Consider the following 14,903-nt stretch of genomic DNA (forward strand, 5'->3'; position numbering starts at 1 on the left):
CATAATTTTTCTTAATCGCAACTTCTTATAAATCTGAATGTATCCAGCATTCGCCCGTTCGAGGAATTTATAAATTTGTTTTCCTTAAAATTAAAGAAACTGATTAGAAATCATCGTTACCTTTCACAACGTGTTCTAAGGTCACAAGAAACTAGCTGTGAAATTTTAAAGAAAAGCGAAAATGAAGCAAAGTATCGCGTAAGTGCGCCAGCAGATGATAATGCAACGCGCACCTCAGTCATCATCGGTTGCGTGTATACAGGCGCTACCTGTTAAAAAATGCCGCGCGCTTCAAATCCTCTCTCTTTCTTTTTTTTTTTTTTAACTGCTATGGACGGATATAACCGCGTCGATCTTTTTATCACCGATCGGGCCGCACCTCACTCGTTTGTTCATAATCGAATCATTTGAATCTGCGGGATTACACTCAGCGAACGTTGGTCAACCCAACGCCTGTTTTGATGCACTCCGGCTGCACTCGAAACGGAATTTCGAAAACAATGCGGCCCGCCGCTACGCGCCAGAGGGAATGTCGTGTATACCGTCGCTGACAAATCAATAACATGGGTAGTGATTTTTCAAATTCTTGCGCGATTGTAAATGGGCAGTGATTTTTCAATTCCGCACGATTGCAAATCGGGCAGTGATCTTCAATTTCACTTTCAATCCTTGTCTTTTCCTTTCTCACCGAAAGAAAGAATTCTTTTCTGTGGTTGGTTACTTTCAGAAAAAATTCGTCGCTCATCAAGTCAAGCTGTCTTCTCTCTCTCTCGATGAGTCTTCATTTCGATTCCCACTCACGTTGAATCCTCTCTCCTGCGTTTCGTTTCGATACTCTCGCGAGGGAAATCTTGCGTGTCGTTCCAAATTGCTTCGCCATTTCGAGGAACATCATGGCGAAATGTTCGAGTACGGGTATTTTAAACGAAGCCACCGAGGGCATCGTGAAAGTCTTGCAGATAAGCGAGAAGTTGAGGCATGGTTGGCCGGTCTCTGGAAAGGCCTAACCAACAGACGGCCATCACGGCGAAGAATTCGTCCGGACATGGTCTTGGTTGGGCCAGTCGATAACCATCTCGGAGACAAGCCATCATTTCAAATGGGTCCACCTCGATGTATGGTTGCTGACCCATCGTCGCCAGCTCCCAGAGAAACACTCCGAATGACCACTAAAAGAAAATTTAAAAGAAAAAAGAAAAAGCAATAATTACTTGTTATGTTTGATAAAAGTGTATTTGCATCGATATGGTACATGAAATTATTATCGTTGGCGAGTGTTATCAGTTGTGGAAAATTTTCAAGGTCTTCAGAAAGAGGTCTTATTATAACAAACTTTACCAGCATATTCTATAGGTGAAAGTAAAATTGAAAGATGAGACAAAAGTAATGTTTCATTAAAAAATATTTTTTGTAATGTGAAATAATATAAAATTGCAGAGGTTTTTTTTTTTTTTTTGCTTTCTTCTTGCTCTGTAAGAAGCATTCCTTCATTTTTATGGTTCTATAATTTATATAAAATGTCTTTTGAACAAAATTTGTAATTTAAATGAAATTATGTTTTTCTTTTGTGTGTGCATTCACCGTGTTAAACCTTGCTAAATTTTTAATTTATTAATTTGACAATTTATTTAACGACATATTGAATATTTAATAATTTTGTTCATAATACGTTTGTCTGAAATTTTTTTATACGTCAAATTCTTTCAATGCGAAATTGTCATTGATAATATGATATATTTTGTTCTGAAATAATTACTTTCATATTTTATGTGACATGTGATAATATTGCAATTTGCATTATGTATGTATCTCTTTGAAAGTACAAGCAAATTCAAATATATAATTATATATTTATAAAGTCGTTTAACGAACTTTCTTTCTGTGTTTTAAAGAATCTTTTTTCGTTAAAGAATTGATGCATTACATATATAATATTTCTTATACCTTTTGTCAAATATAATTTAATTTGTTAAATATTAAATAATACTAATGATAATATGAAATAATTTTATTAATTATAATTTAATTTGTTGCAAAGATATGAATTTTGCCAAATTTTGTTTTTAAATTGATAGCTTATATATAGTTAGCCATTACATACAGCAGAATTGTTATTACGTATTGATAACAATTACTACTGTATTAATAATATGTACACATAGAATACATTTTATACAATTTCATATTTTTGCGAATACAATTAAAAAAATGGTCCCTGAGTAGAAATTTGTTTCTATTTTATATATTTTTACACATAGTGTGCGTTCGCCGCATTTTTGCATTCTTAAATCCGCAGACAAATAATCATAATAGTCGTTCTTCACTACAGTGATAATGAAATTTTAAAATATTTTATATAGAACACGTAATATAAAAATTTTTCTGCATTAAATATTCAAACACTTTCGTGAGTATGTGGTATATGAAATTATCGAGGTACAAATAATTTACATAATTGGAGTCTACAATTGGAATCTATTAATTCTCCCCATTACCTATGAATCACTTATGAATGTGATTCTAATAGAAGTTTATGTTCACATAAATGAATTAAACTGCCAGAAGTTCGTTTAATAGAGTAATAACTAAAATTTAGTATATAAATGAAATGGATGGTAAACGAAGTACTGCTGTAATAGGTTACTAATGATTCAGTTGAGACTAGAAATTAATTTTTATTTAAAAATTTTTATCAATTGCAATATGTCAATATTTTAAAATTATAAAAAGCATATTTTATATGTATTTTATATAAGTAAATATTTTAAATTGACTTTTATAAAAAGTAAGTAATTTTCAATTAAGAATGTAGATTGCAGTAATGATAAATAATAAAACATACTACCACAACATAATTTAAATCTAAAGATTTAAATTATCTCTGATTTTCTCGACTTGCTTTCAATTATTACCACCAATTTATACATTAAATTAATGCACAAGTCACATTCAAATATTCGTATTATTATTTATAATGCATGTATTATGCAGATAATCGATAACTATTCCATCACTGACATATTATTCTCATTCGTTTCAAAGTTTTATTAGAGAATCGAATTGCCCATTATTTTCAAGGAGTGACAAAAGCTTGGAAAGTTTATTGACATTCAATACGAATTATGATCATTACCACGTCCGTCGCAGTGCTGTACTGATTGTGCTGGAGGGTCTCCAAGGCCATCCAACGAATAGGTCTGTTCTCGTTATCACCGAGACAATGGTAATCCTGGGGGAAGAGATCTCGCGCCAAAGCCGTATCAGCTAATCGCACGCGAAGACTGCTTGGCTCGATCAAACAGTTTCTGGCAGCGATATCCCTGAAATCGATGTGGCTGGTTAAACAGGATGTTCCAAACCATTCTTTCAATTAAATTTTATCCTGTGACATAAACTAGCAACTTTACTAAGAGCTGATATATCGTATATAATGTTTGCCTTATTTCACATACTTTGAACATTTTTCGAACATTTGAATAGTTCGACCTCTCTTATTTTTTTATTGATTCTATTCGAGATACAGTATATAAGTCTCTAATTTTTCAGTACATTTAAGTAAAACAAAATAATAAAATTATTACTTCTCAATAATTTCTATTTGGCGATGTCACACCGACGAGTTCAAGAAGAACGCGACGAATTGTTGTATACGGTTTGGTCACTCGTCATGGTCCGCAGTTGCCAACGCAAGTGATTAAGGTAAATGATTTTAATCTTCAGAGATGTTACGATTACAAAGGAATTGAATTCAATTAATTCAACAAATATAATATAAAATCGTCATTTACAAAACGAAACATTATCAAAAATTATACATAAATATGTATAAAATATGTATAAAAAAATAATAATTAATGTGTATTAATTAATATATTTACCAGATTATTTACAAAACTTTACAATTTCTTAAAACAACGTATGTCGTCGGTATTATTGTTATATAATACTAAATTACATGCAATTTATTATTTACATTATTTTCGTATTCGACTGCCGTGTGAAAAGACCACATTGTAATTTCACTTGAGAAATTTACACGCTGTTTGCATAATTTACACCTACTTGCAGTGGTATTTGTGTATCTTAGTCACTCTCTGTGACAGCAATTCAGTTAACGTTCTAATCGATTCCAGCGAACAGAGAAATGGATGCAATCACCTGTGCAGTAGCCCTCGGCCGTGCAAGAATGCCCCAGCTCTGGCAACCTGTGCGCCAACGTGCACCAAGTCCCTGGTTCCAGGATGATGATTCCCGTCGGTAAGGTACAGCTTCAAATTCAATTCGCCCGGCGTACTCATGTATGCCAATAATGGGCAAGAATTATCGAGGCAAGCAGCGGCGAGCGAAGCTATGTTTGCATGCACTAATCCAGCTAGCTGCGAGCCCTCGACCACCAGCAAAGATGCTTGATAAGCTGATGCCACTTCTGCAACGATTAAATGATTTATTTCTTTGACAATCTATTAATTACATTTCCTTTCTTCCCTTCCATAACATTGCCAATGCGTTTAACAAATAAAGTTGCAAAATTCAAAGACATTTAAAAATTTGGTTGTTTTGAATTAGTAGGAAACATTCGTTTCGCAATAGGTTTTGTTTAAATATTTTTCTTTTTTTGTTTCATTATTGATTAATGGTTTTATTTTGTTTTCAATCAGCAGTAGATACGTAATTTCCTACCTTATCGCGTGTTGCTAGAGTAGGAAAGCACAATTTTTGTAAAAATTTGAATTTAATTGAAAGTGGAATTGTTGAATAATATTTTCAATAATGTTATTGATATTGTGAATATACGTGTGTATGTGTGTATATATATATATATTTATTTATTTCTACGAAATATTATAATAAATATTTTACTCTGAATATTTTACATATTTTGCACAGTATACTTATTTTATAGATTTTTGAAATCTTAAAATTTTTAAAAAATGCACAAATATTCGCAATCATTTGCAGTCATTATTGTCCCTAAAGTCTGATGAACATGACATTAACAGAATCAATACTAGTGGTGGAACTAAATTCAATATATAACTTATAAATCCAATTCAAATCCAATAACCAAAATTCATTCTATAATACTTGCAAAGTATTTGATGTTTACCAAGTACCTATTTGCAAGTTTCAAAAATGTACTTTCAAGTACCTCAGTATTAGAATGAATTGTACTTTTCGGAAGCAGTAATCGTAAACCATGAAAGTCAGAAAAGCACTACGAAGCTTACAGATTTTAGTTTAACGTTTGTACTTATTCCAGTTATTTCAATAATAATAAGAAAATTTTATTAATAATCAAGAAAAATGATTCAAATGGAATAGACAACTTCTGATAAAGTATTCACAAATATTGGCCAGTATTTCTACATACTTTTTTCACTTCCCAGAATAATTATAGAGGAATCTGTCGCACTTAGGAATCTTCCAATATACTTGAAAAAACATTGTTCTTTGTTCTTTTCTCCACAAATATTTATAGAAAGTTCAAATCTAGCCAATCAACGTTTGAACATACTTTATCCTGTCACTGGTCCTAGTGTATACATACCTGTGACTGTCTTTATGATAACTTCTTGCTCGCGACCAGCCAATTCCAGCGTGCCTTTGTAAACGCGGCCAAAGGTGCCCTCCTGCACAAGATTGCGACAGTAGAGCGCAGACCTCGATACCGCCAGCGCCCTGGCCTTCTCGCAAGGATCGGTCGACTGTAAATTAACAGAGACAAGGCACCGAGATATTAAGCCTGATGCGCACAAACGCCAAAGAGATTCCTAAACAATTTTCAGCAAACCGTTGCCGGGGCGTTTCTCGATCGTGTCACGCGCGGCCTGCATAATTCATCACAGAACAAAATCCCTTCGCGTGGGTGGGAACTCATTAAAAAAGCATTTGTCGCCTGTAACAGGGTGGACGAAAGAGGTCGCGAAGTCCCCGAAGGACAAGAAGAATGGCAAGAGGTGAAAAAAGAGAGGAGGACCAAGCTTCGAAGCTAGCTCCCTACTAGTCTACCGCTCCCTTCTCTACCTGTGTCATCGTTATATCGTCGTTTCCATCGTAGCCGCATTCCCCTTTGTTCCTCGACGGTTTTCCACTGGTTGCGAAGCGGAGGAAAGCTCCAGCAGGGGGGAGCAAACAGGGACTGGAGGAGGGAGGCCGGTTATTCATTAATTTCAATTTTCCGGAGTTTTGCCTCCGGCCCCTCCCATTCCATTTGCACGCGTCTACGCGTGCATCGGCGCTTTGTACATCCCTGCTCAAAAGTCTTAGGACAAGTGCCGTACAATGAAAAGCATAACCGAACCGATAATTGTTACGAAAGTGGTCCAAGTTGAGAAATTTAAAAAAACCGATTTTATCACTTTTTCTTTCTTTTTTTTTTTTTTGTGCCTCGTTGAATTAAATCGCAATAGAGTATAACTTTTGTTTTATCTTAAGTATCTTATCGTCACTGTGCTTAAGGGCAATCTATCTGTAAGTTTTATTTAGCACTGATTATATAATAGTTTATGGTATATGGGTTGAAGTGAATTTTGAACGTGTAACTTTTATAATTTAAATTTAATTTTCGTAAAAATGAAGTTGACAGTTGAGTTAACAGTTAACAGAGACTAATTTGTGTCTGTGTTAACAATTTACAAGTTTAGTAGGTTAAAATATGTCGAAATATTGCGTCCTTCATTTCTGATAACATGAAAAATGTTTCAAACAGTGTTTGAACAGTTTCAGAAGCAGAGTATCGTTTATAAAAAAACTACATAAAGATTTTTTGCCATTAATTTATCTTAAACGACTTGAAACAGAAATTGAAAATGCTATTTTAACCCCTATCTTTTCAAACTTAATTTATTTATTGGTACAATGCTAAAAAAATTAAGAATTAGAATGAAAAAAATAAGTAATTAAATTTTTATATTTAATAGACTAAATTTCTATGTTTAATTACATATAAGATTCACACAAATGTTTCTTTTACGTATGATTCAATTTCATATCACGATTCAGTTTATATTTAATTACATTATGTTATTATTTTATACTGCATATTATATTATTTCATGCTTAATGTTATAATCATTTGTTTTGGACTTGTTACAACATTATGTTCCAAAATTATAAATGCCTGAACATATATTCGAGAAGCTGATGCATATAATTGAAGGGCTGAGAATCACAGTAATGTATAACTCTTATAATGTTTCTCGCATTATGTTTTTTGTTTCCTATTATTGCTTTCTCAGTTAAGTGTTAAAATAAAGTTTTAACAATAGTTAACCATGAAACTAAACGCGCGGAATTTTCAAACACCTGAAGAACGTTATCAACTCAAATTATAAAAATTTGAGCTTGTGTTACTATGATTCTCAGCCCTTCAACTGCATTATTATATAATAACAATTAAATATTATTTGCAACTCTAGCGACATAGTTTATCATCAAAAAAGTTGAAAATATATGTTATATTTATATTATATATATATATATTATATATCATATATTATATATATATATATTATATATATTATATTAGAAAGTATTGAAAACATGTATATGTCAGGAATACCTGTATAATATAACACTTTATCAAATTAATACAATTTATATGATAGTACTTTATAAGAAAATATATAACATATGATGTACTTTTATAAGAAAAGTATATCAAATTAACACAATTTATATGATTATACTTTATAAGAAAATATATAACATATGATGTACTTTTATAAGAAAAGTATATCAAATTAATACAATTTATATAATAATACTTTACAAGAAAATATATGACATATGATGTACCTTTATAAGAAAAGTATATCAAATTAACACAATTTATATGATAATACTTTAGAAGAAAATATATGACATATGATGTACTTTTATAAGAAAAGTATATCAAATTAACACAATTTATATGATGATACTTTACAAGAAAATATATGACATATGATGTACTTTTATAAGAAAAGTATATCAAATTAACACAATTTATATGATGATATTTTACAAGAAAATATATAACATATGATGATATTTTACAAGAAAATATATAACATATGATGATATTTTACAAGAAAATATATAACATATGATGTACATATTTTACAAGAAAAGTATATCAAATTAACACAATTTATATGATAATACTTTACAAGAAAATACATAACATACGATGAACTTTTACAATACGTTTGTTTCCGACGATTTTCTCTCTTTTTTTTTTTTAACTAAAATCTCTTGTTTCTCAATCTTTCAACAGAGTCGCATATTTGAGTGGGAGTGTACATTTACGCAAGAGAAAAAGAGGGAAAAGACGATGGGAAACCAACCCCCGGCGAGCATTAGAGCGGTGTGCAAATTACTGGACGACACATCCGCATACGAGAAAAAGGATAACGCGATGACGAAATTGAAAAGGGAAAGTACCACGGGGAACCGGGTAAGGATATCGCGGCCGAGATCATTCGTCGAAACTTCGACGTGGACGCGACCGTGGCTAATACCCACGGCTTACCCCGTGCTCTGTAATTATTACCCGGCGACGACGACGACGACGAGCGTCGACGTCGGTTAGCTGTTTGGCGAAAAAAACCCCCGGCTTCGAGTTAGCTTCGTTCTTCCTCTTTGTCAAGCTGGTTTTTTCATTACCGCGTTTCGTTCCGCTCGTCGATTTCATTCTATCGCGCCGTTTCTCTTTTCTCCTTTTCCAATTCTCTTTGCCTTCGTTTTCTCGTCGCGCGAGAATCACGCCTACCTTTTGCTCCCCTTGTTTTTCTCGTTTGTTAATGAAAATGCGATGAGACAATTTAAAATCGGCCCGCTGATAGTGGAACAGGGTATATTTCTGTAATCTTGATATAGCTGGCTGAGGGATTATAAGGGAGATAAGAGACAGGAAGAAACAGGAAGTCAAAAAGGAAAGAATTACGTTTCTTTCATTTAGGATTTCGTTTCTTTTCTCGTATATATATTAAAATAAGAAAATAATCTCCTACGGGCATATTTCAGTTTTCGAGTTACAGATGGTTGAAGAAACTGTCCATCTTGTGATTTAATACGTACTGTATATTTGAACCTTACTAATACGTACACGTTGAATATTTAAACCTTATTTACTGTTTGTAAAAAATATCCATTGATATGAGTTAATCTTCATTCGTCATAATAATAATAAAAAAACTAATACGTACACATTGTATATTTAAACCTTATTTACTGTTTGCAAAAAATATCCATTGATATGAGTTAATCTTCGTTCGTCATAATAATAAAAAAAAAAAAACTAGTATAATGAAAAGAATCTCCGTTCAATCGTGTATGAAATTCACACAAATTTTATTCTCTCGTTTCTTATCTGTTTTTTAGTTTCCGTTTATAACCATTTATTTTAGATTTTCACTATAATCAAAACCAAAGATGTGGCATTTTCGAAATGGTGGTATATTGAATGCATAATTGTGTTGCAATAATTGTACTGCACCTCGAGTATTCCGGAATCGAATATTATTTATTTTGTTATCGAAAACATATGTTATATATATTATATATTATTTGCTATATTATATATATAAAATATACTATATATATTATAAATTATTTATTTATATAAATTAATAAATATTTATAAATATTATTTTAACATATTAGTGTTTTAAATTTAGAATTTAAATAAATTATATAAAATATAATAAATAATAATTTTAATTATTAATTATATTTTATTAATATTTTTAGTTATATTAAGAGTTGCATTTGAACGAAAAATTTTAAGTTATATACAAAATCGAAAAGGTCCTAATAAATTATTATTTAAAGGATTATTTCAATCTTTTAGTAATATATTAAAATTAATTTTTAAAGAAATATTTTATTTAAGATTAAATAAAATATTTTATTATAGACCAATATTTATATTTTTTCAACATTATGATTAATTTATCCATGAATTTATATAAATTTAAATATAAAATTTGGAAAATAAATATTATGGATTAAATTCATTTTTGTATCTGTATATAATGTTAATAATATTTTACAAGAGAAATGTATCAAATTTACATAAGAGACGAAGTGAGAGTTAAACAAAATCTAATCCATTAAACTTTTATTTTTCATGCGATTTAAAGCCAGTGTGTACACTATGCTCAGTGTACAATTTGCGAGAAAAGATTCAAAATGAATTTCAGACAAGGTTGGCAGTAGCACAAAACTTTCTTCAATTATTAAAAATTAAAATATGGCACGTTACTTATTAAATATTTACTAAAATTTTAAAAAATAAACTTTTTTACTTATCGTAGTGTATAGATTCATCATAATATTCAAAATATAAACATTTAAGAATTAATCTGTACTTGATTTTCTTAAAAACAGAATATCAAATGAAAAAATTATATTTCTTCTCTTATTTTATTATGTAGAATCATTTTCTGGTCGATTGTACCATGATTATAGATTACACGCTGCAAGGTGTTTCTAGTCGTCAGTATGTTCTATACTTCAAAATATCAGATAAGAAAAATATCATATAAACACACGTCATTCGAAACATTGTTAAAAAATGATAACAAAAAGAAGAAATGAGCGGTAACGAACGTGTTTTGAACAATATATGAATAAGTCAGAAATACACACGTCTGATAACTGATAATGATAATTTAATGATAAACATAAATATCATAATACTTTAACAACTTCAATATTCATCATTCCTGGACGATATAAGATTGGCTGCGGTAAAAAATTAAACTTAAACTTATTACTTTTTGATTTCGTTTTAATTGAAGAAATAAATCATTCATTATTCAGATTCGTTGTGTTAATACTTGTACATGAAATTCTAACGAAATAAAATTATATGATAACGGAGTTGCAGTTAAAATTATAGAAATATTATATTTTTCGACTATCGTTAAACATTCTTGATCTATTCATATAGGTATTGTATCATAGTAATTCACGTTTGTTTGGTGTTTTTAATGGACATTTTTAGTAACTCTTCAACCTCATAATCGTCTAATTTTTTTAATGCCGAAATGACTGCATTTGCATTGGTAATTATTTTCATAATGACATAGTATATCATCACGCCTATAGTATATGTTGTTATGATCGTTATGATTCATATTATGAATTCTATTATAAAGACAATGTATAAAAGCAAAGGTACGACGATGATGGCATTTAAAGACCAAAGTAATTAACTCTACTTTTCGAATTTTTCATTAATGCTCAAGTCTGTATATTTGAAATAAATTTCCTTAATTACCTAACATCGTCAAATGATAAAAATTTTTTGAATCATGAAATAATAAATAATTTATTTCAGAGACCAACGTGATTATTTTAGGGTACATTATTTTATACGTTTTACATGTCATTAACAGACTGCTGATCTTTATGCAATATATCTATATTTTTATGAACATATAAGAAATTTACTTTCTTTATGAATTATTATAAATGTTACCTGATATATTATATATTTATTTTTATAAGAAATTTACTTTCTTTGTGAATTATTATAAATAATGTTACCTAATATATTATATATTTATTTTTATAAGAAATTTACTTTCTTTGTGAATCATTATAAATAATGTTACCTGATATATTATATATTTATTTTTATAAGAAATTTACTTTTTTTATGAATTATTATAAATAATGTTACTTGATATATATTTATTTTTATAAGAAATTTACTTTCTTTATGAATTATTATAAACGATGTTACCTGATATATTATATATTTATTTTTATAAGAAATTTACTTTCTTTGTGAATTATTATAAACAATGTTACCTGATATATTATATTTTTACTTTTATAAGAAATTTACTTTCTTTATAAATTATTATAAATAATGTTACCTGATATATTATATATTTACTTTTATAAGAAATTTACTTTCTTTGTGAATTATTATAAATAATGTTACCTGACATATTATATATTTACTTTTATAAGAAATTTGCTTTCTTTATGAATTATTATAAATAATGTTGCCTGATATATTATATTTTTACTTTTATAAGAAATTTACTTTCTTTATGAATTATTATAAATAATGTTACCTGATATATTATATATTTATTTTTATAAGAAATTTACTTTCTTTGTGAATTATTATAAATAATGTTACCTGATATATTATATATTTATTTTTATAAGAAATTTACTTTCTTTATGAATTATTATAAATAATGTTACCTGATATATTATATTTTTACTTTTATAAGAAATTTACTTTCTTTATAAATTATTATATATAATGTTACCTGATATATTATATATTTACTTTTATAAGAAATTTACTTTCTTTATGAATTATTATAAATAATGTTACCTGATATATTATATATTTACTTTTATAAGAAATTTACTTTTTTAATGAATTATTATAAATAATGTTACCTGATATATTATATATTTTTCCATAAAGAGCACAATTTCCTGTAGGCTTTCTTAAATTTTCTACAAATCCATAAAAATCCTCAGTCTGGTTATTAAACAGAAGCTACACGCCAGCAATAACGTAATAACAATACATCCTACAAAATTCAAAGAAATTTGAAATATTTTATTCGTGTCTTCACTCTCTTTGTATTTTGTAAAGATAATCGATTTGGCAACTGAAATTGGCTGGTGTGTCTATGCGACATTTTTTGTTCTTATTTTGCCTCGCAGAATATACTGACGACGTTCGATTAGGGAAGAAAAAGAAAAAGAAATAAAAAAAAAAAGAAAAAATTGGGACACCCTGTAGAAGATCGCCGCGGAATTCGAAACGCGGAATAAGCTTATCAATATAGATGGAAACGGGGAACCGGACCATTGTTTAACTGATAATCGCGCGAAGCAGCGAAAGAGAGAAAGGAGGAGAGGGATTTACCGGTAGTTGACGGAGTGCAATAATTTCGTTATTATGGAAAGCAAAGTGGATGCTCCCATGTTGCTTTCACCATGGTTTAAACGCGATAACCGTCACCGCTGCTAGCACTTTTAATTATAATGTTTGCAACCGGTAACAGGGTTTCCTACGACGAAGTGTATTACGATGGCACCGAACACGCTGAGAGCTATAAAAAATACCACGCTAAGAATATTATAAATTTGTTTCTCTCCATTCGACGACATAACGTGGCAATTTTATTACTGGAGCATTTTAAGCATTTGTGACTTAATGCCATAATGTAGCACTTATTGGACAGAGTGTAGAAAATCATAAGTTATAATGCAGGACTCTTTTTTCAAAATTTTGTTTAAAATTTAGATTATGTCAAATTTCTGTTCATTCAACGTTTGAGGATTGGCTGTTCATTGATTTAGTATCTTTGGAAAACTTGTTATATTAAAAGGTGTTTCTTAATGAATTTAAAATTTCATTTTTTCCAAGTTGATATGAGTTCATCCTCCTTCATGATAATGCAAGATCCTATATTCTACAAATTACTGTACAATCAGAGTCACAGGTATCAGACAGATTTTTATCCTCTCAGAAGTTTGGAATCATTCTTGTGTCGGAAAATGTTAGCTTCTAAAAATATCGTTCTGTCGTTTCTATTTAATTCACGTACAGAAATTATTTTTAATCATAAGAAATTTTTATTACAAAAATTTATTTACTTATAAACTTGTTATTATGTAAATTAAATTATAAATTTTTATTACAGAAATTTATTTAATTATGAATTATTTTTATTTCTGAATTATAAATTATTTTTTATACTGAACATAAAAATTCATTTTAATTACAATTTTTAAAAAATTTCTTGGAAAAGGGCATTTTTTCATTAGAATTCCGCTTGAAAAATGTCGTGAAAGCAAATGATGGCTATTTCGACTAAAATAATTTTTAAAAACATTCAACATAACTTTTAAAAACATTCACATAAACTTCTTATGTAAAAATCATATGACACGACTTAATAGATCTATGATAAAATCAGTTGATGCACCTTGATATTCTTTACAAAAAAGTATTAATCTATTTATGTTAAAAAATCATTAGTTTCGGAGATATTTTAATTTTAATTTTGTAAAATCTATACGTGAAAAACAAAGCAAATATCGAATAGAGAATAAGAATACTACCCTTCTTCTTCCATGTCTTTCATACGATAATTTTACAAAATTAAAATTAAAATATCTCCTAAACTAATGATTTCTTAACATAAATAGGTTAATACTTTTTACTAGGTTTTACTTAATACTTTCTTTTTATAAGAATATCAAGGTGCAGTAAAAAATATACGACTTAAAGAAACGTTAATGACCTTCATATGTTCTTTACACGTCCACCTACAAGAAAACTAGCATCATTAAAATGTGGTCCTCACGAGAGTATTCAACTTCATCTGAAACATTTTTCGCTATGCTTAATAATAATAATAATAATAATAATAATAATAATGACGTAAATCTAAATGGCAATATGTGATGACCCGCTCTGTATATCATGTACATTATACATTATATGAATATTATAAATGGCAATATGTGGTGACCCACTCTGTATAACATGTACATTATACATTATATGAATATTATACATTATATAAACATTATATAAATATTATACATTATATAATTATTATATAAATATAACATTATATAAACATTATATAAATATTATATAAATATAACATTATATAAATATTATACATTATATAAACATTATATAAATATTATACATTATATAAACATTATATAAATATTATAAATATCATAAAGAGTGTTTCGTAACTTGTGGGAGCTGATTGTACGCCGAAAAAAAGTCATATATAAATATATGTCCTATCTGTCTTCATTTATGAGATATAATGAATTTTATAAACAGAGCAAACTCTAGTAAGCTAGTTTTACCAGGGATGGTATATTCAATTTTCATAATAATCATAATT

At 28.9% G+C, this 14,903-nt stretch overlaps 1 protein-coding gene across 1 annotated transcript in view; it reads right to left on the reverse strand.

Moving 5' to 3' along the window:
- Positions 1-299: 299 nt before the first annotated feature.
- Positions 300-14,903, reverse strand: part of LOC122531854 (tyrosine-protein kinase RYK-like) — a 45,239-nt gene continuing 30,635 nt past the window's right edge. The window contains exons 3-6 of the mRNA XM_043660119.1: positions 5,549-5,705; positions 4,159-4,426; positions 3,134-3,320; positions 300-1,169 (exon numbers count right to left, since the gene is read on the reverse strand). Coding sequence (XP_043516054.1) covers positions 921-1,169; positions 3,134-3,320; positions 4,159-4,426; positions 5,549-5,705 — 861 coding nt within the window. The 3' untranslated portion in view covers positions 300-920. The remainder of the gene's footprint in view (positions 1,170-3,133; positions 3,321-4,158; positions 4,427-5,548; positions 5,706-14,903) is intronic.

Source organism: Frieseomelitta varia, unplaced genomic scaffold, assembly GCF_011392965.1.
Source record: "Frieseomelitta varia isolate USP_RPSP 00005682 unplaced genomic scaffold, Fvar_1.2 scaffold_418, whole genome shotgun sequence".
In the NCBI taxonomy this organism is placed as follows: domain Eukaryota; kingdom Metazoa; phylum Arthropoda; class Insecta; order Hymenoptera; family Apidae; genus Frieseomelitta; species Frieseomelitta varia.